This window comes from Phalaenopsis equestris, unplaced genomic scaffold (genome assembly GCF_001263595.1).
Source record: "Phalaenopsis equestris unplaced genomic scaffold, ASM126359v1 Scaffold000094, whole genome shotgun sequence".
Taxonomy (NCBI): domain Eukaryota; kingdom Viridiplantae; phylum Streptophyta; class Magnoliopsida; order Asparagales; family Orchidaceae; genus Phalaenopsis; species Phalaenopsis equestris.
In genome coordinates, this window is record NW_018164536.1 from 1,765,737 (window position 1) to 1,770,295 (window position 4,559).

The following is a 4,559-nucleotide window of genomic DNA, read 5'->3' on the forward strand; positions in this document are numbered from 1 at the left end:
AGGGTTGTTGGAAGTGGATCAATCAGGATAAGGATGTTTGATGGAGTTGAACGAGTACTGAAAAATGTCAGGTACTTACCAGTGCTAAAAAGAAATCTGATTTCTTTAGGTACGCTGGAGTCAAGAGGATGCTCATTCAAGGCAGAGAATGGCTGCATCAGAGTAACCAAAGGCCCTCGTGTCGTCATACAAGGAGTCAGGAAAAAGGGGTTGTACTCTCTTATCGGAAGAACCGTGGTTGCTAAGTCCACGTACTGTTTGGACCTAGCAAACTCAAACAAGGGCTGAGGGCCTCTCAGGGGCCAGGTGGAGGGAATCTTTACTTCAAAGCTTCTCAATTGAGGGTCAAGGTGGAGAATTGTTATTTTTGACCCTCAATTAATGAACTAAGGTAAAAGGGCACTTTTGTAATGTGGTACCGCTCACCTACCACATCTCACCAACCGTTCACCTACCGCTCACCTACCGCTCACCTACCTCCCATCTACCACTCTCTTGCTTCTATAAATAGAGAGGGTATGAGGCTTAGGAGAGCAAGGGAAGAAATCTTAAGGGTGTGAGGCTTAGGAGAGGAAAGGGAAGAGATCTTAAGCCACCACAAAAGAGGAGAGAATAGCTAGAGAGCTAGAGAGGAGGAGAGCATCTTGAAGCCTTGTATCAAGGTGTCGCTTGAGAGGGAGGCCATAGAAGGAAGATGAGGGCTCATCTCTATGTATAAGCTATGTATTCTTCATTTCTTTTGCCTTAGTGAAATATTTGATTGATTCCCTCCCGTGGACGTAGATCCAGTTGGATCGAACCACGTAAACGATCTCTATTTGCTTGTGTTCTTTTTCGTCTCATTTCTATGTCAGGAAGTACATATCTCACAACAAAAATCTATTAGGATTGGACAAGCATATTTTTAACAAAAAACCGAACAAATATTTTCGCCGTGATTTTCAAAAAGATTAGCAGCCATATTTTATGAATTTATGACTTCTCATATTGTTAGACTGCATTTTACACCATGTGATAATTTTTGAATGCTACATTGAATTATGGAAAGCTTAATTCTTTCAGAAAATAATCAAACAGCTTTACATAACTCATCATGTGACGAAGCTTGTTAACTTTAGGAGATGCATCCTGACTTAACAAAATATGATTCAGATATAGATAAAATATAATATATGCTTTGTTCCTTTTTCATGGACTATAACAGTTAGATTGAAGGTCACTGGTCGAATTCAAAAATGTTTGTATAATCCAGGGTTGAAAACTATATTCAGCCATTGTAATAACTCGTTCTTTAAAACTGAAGAGTAATAAAAATGTAAACTTTTATTGCTTTCAGTTTGGAGCTCAGACTTATCAGACTCCCAGAAAATTGGAATTTTCTTCTCAGCCAACAAGAGAATATGAGCACGAGCAAGGTTCTGCAGCAGAGTGGCTTCACATGCAGGTTGGTGCTACTTTTCAGAGAGTAACATAATCTTCTTAGAATTTTGATTTGTCTAAAAAATCCTGGCATTTCGTAGTAAGTCCATGTGAAGCAATCATTGAATTCTGAACAATATCAATGATCTATTCTTTTTCAAGATGGTTTAATTATCAAGCCTTCTTTAGAATTCCTTTAATTTTGTACATTAAATTAATGCGCTTCTCTTGACCCTAATGGATATAATTATATAAATATTACTGAGAGAGATTGCAATTTCTGCTTAGGATCCTACTTGATGACAATGTATGCGGGCCATTGCTTTTCACCAGTTTCATCCACCTTTTTTTTTTCTCTGCAACTGTTGAGATTAGATCAGTTACATCTTCTCAGTATAAAATTTATACATGTGCATATGTAGGACCGAAACTTTATTTTTTAAATTTATACCATATGAATGTTTCATTACATTTAAAAATACCACCATCTTATAAAGTGGTAAGGTGGTATGTATGTAAATTACATTTTTGGAGCTTAGGGCCCATTTGGGGCAGTTTATCGGTGCGGCAGCGTTTTGAAAACACAGCCTCACCGTTTGTTTTGCACGTTAGAAACGCGTTAATGGAAACCCCGTTTGTTATTTTACATTACACGCGGATCGCGGGTCTATCCCCGCGATCCGCGTTCGGCCTCCAAGCTTTTACTGTGTTTCCCTCGTGAATCATTCTGCATCCCTACTTTCCTCTTTCGTTCGAAGGCGTATCTCCTGCATCCTTACACGAATTCGTTCGGCAGGTAAGGAGCTCTTTTCCTCCCTCCTCTCCCCCACTCGATGAGAAAGCTCTGGACGATCCATCTGTCGAAAATTTTGGTGTCACAATCTTGATTCTTCATATATTTTTAGTGGCTAAAAGCCTAGATCCAGTTGTTGGGAGATGAGTATTTATAGTGAAAATCTAAATCCACTTTTTTTCTGAAACATATGAAGAATCGAGATTGTGATTTCATTGTTTGTAATGGTTCTCGCTCTTTTTCTCCCTCTGTTATATTTCTGGAATATAGATCCAACGCTGATCTCTTCACGCTACAGTAAGATTGTGTTTCATATGCTTGATCTCTGATTTTGACTTATTATTGTTGTTCGGTGGGGGATTTCATTTTCTTGTTGTGGTTGTTAAAAATTTGAAACATCATCCATATCTGATATGGCAAGAACTATATGCAATTTTATGTCGATCTATATGCAGTCTCATATGGCAAGATCTATATGCAGTCTTTATCATTTGCTCAGTTTAGAGAATTATGTGCAAGATCTTTATGCAGTTTTTATCAACCCTATCTGCAGTCTTTAATTATGTAAGATCTATTTGCTCGGTTAGAAGTTTGCCTTGAATATATGTTCCCAATATGAATATATGTTCCCAATAATATATGTTCCCAATATTGTTCTCTTTTCCAGTTAGAAGTATGAATTGCAATTTTAATATTTGAAAGAAATGTAGAGATAATACAGGAGTGATTATCAATTTTCCTTGCATTTCTTCATTTCCACAAAAATTAGATAACGACATGGATCACTATTACATTTATGTTATTGTGTAATATGTGTTCAAATGACTCATTTCACAAAAATTATTATGTTTTCTCTTCCACAAAAATGTCATTGTGTATACGGTTTTTCTCTTGAACATCATTAATTTCATGTTAGCTTGTTTATCTCACAGTCAAAATAAGTAAACCTAAAAAATCTGGATCATCGGTCATGTGAGATAAAAAGACCACCCTGACATTTTGTGATCTCTGTGTGAGGGAAGTCGAGTTGGGTGATAGGCCGACCACCTATTTCAATAAAGAAGGTTGGCATAATCTAACCCTTAAATTCAAGGAACTGACCGGAAGGGATTACGATCGAATGAAACTAAAAACAAATGCGGTCAATTAAAAAAAAACTTGAAAATTTGGAAAGAACTCAAAAGAGGATCAACAAGATTGGATTGAGATCCACTTAAACAGACAATAGATGCACAAGATGAATGGTGGGTTCAGAAGTTAGGAGTAAATACATACCTATATTTGTTTTTTGCATTGATTGCATCTTTCTAAAGATTTTTACTAATAATTTATCTTTTCTATTACAGGTAGTGCCGGCAGCCAAAAAATTCAAACTTAGCGGCATTGATCGAATATTAGAGGAAAAGTTGGATGACATGTGCATAGGTGTTGTCGCTACCGGAACTCATGTTTTCACCCCAACTGACCAGAGCTTTACCGGTTTAACACATAACATGGAAACCGAGCACATAGGTGAGTCTGGAGAAGGTCCCAGCCAACTGCATACAGATGTTCAATCAACCGGTGGGACAAAGCGTCTTAGAGCGGAAAAGAAGAAAGTTGGAGCCACATTTGTGAGAGGTTCCATAGGGAGAATTGCTTAGATCACAAATTTTGTTCTGGGCATTAATAATTTATTCCTTTTCGAATTGGATTACCTGCTAGTCGTGCACTTAGCCTTTCTGAAAAAAAATTTTATGCTTATCTGAAACATATTGTTGGAAGTAAGCATTTAAATGGTTTAATCCTTTCTTCAGCAACCTGAAGCTCTTTAGGTTGCATACATCATTTAAATGGATTGGTACCTATATGGGTTATATTTCCTGTCTTTATGAATGTTTTGGCTGCACTGCAGGGTTCTCATTTCATTTCATGAGCTGCAGGTTTCTCATTATGAATGAATGTTATTAGGTATATGAATGAATGTTATTACAGCTATTGGGGAAAGCTGTAGGCATATGAATGAATGTTGTCATTTGCTGAGAATTTTAAAGGAAAGCTGCAGGTATATGAATGAATGTTGTCACCATTTATGTGTAGAATTTGCATGTGTAGCATTTGCGGTTGTTTTATTAAGAAATCTATCTTATTATCTGTTAAAGTGATAGACATTTGCTGTGAATGCAGAAAGTTTAATTGTTCTCAACAGTGGCCATGTAATCAAAGCTTAAACCTTTTCTTTCTTCAGCAACTGCATGTATGAATTTGTAGCTCATAATATCTCATTATGAGCTGGAGGTTGTATGAATGAATGCTATGAATTTGCAACTGTCTGTTGTTGGTTCGGTTATCCTGTGTTCTCCTGTTG

At 36.9% G+C, this 4,559-nt stretch overlaps 1 protein-coding gene across 2 annotated transcripts in view; it reads left to right on the top strand.

Annotated features, from left to right (window-relative positions):
- The window catches only part of LOC110020252 (transcription factor bHLH79-like), a 21,329-nt gene extending 17,055 nt beyond the window's left edge, over nucleotides 1–4,274 (top strand). For both annotated transcript variants that reach the window (XM_020718284.1, XM_020718285.1), the window contains 2 exons: nucleotides 1,337–1,444; nucleotides 3,559–4,274. In XM_020718284.1, the coding sequence (XP_020573943.1) occupies nucleotides 1,337–1,444; nucleotides 3,559–3,855 (405 nt within the window). In that variant the 3' untranslated portion in view covers nucleotides 3,856–4,274. The remainder of the gene's footprint in view (nucleotides 1–1,336; nucleotides 1,445–3,558) is intronic.
- The last annotated feature ends 285 nt before the right edge of the window (nucleotides 4,275–4,559 follow it).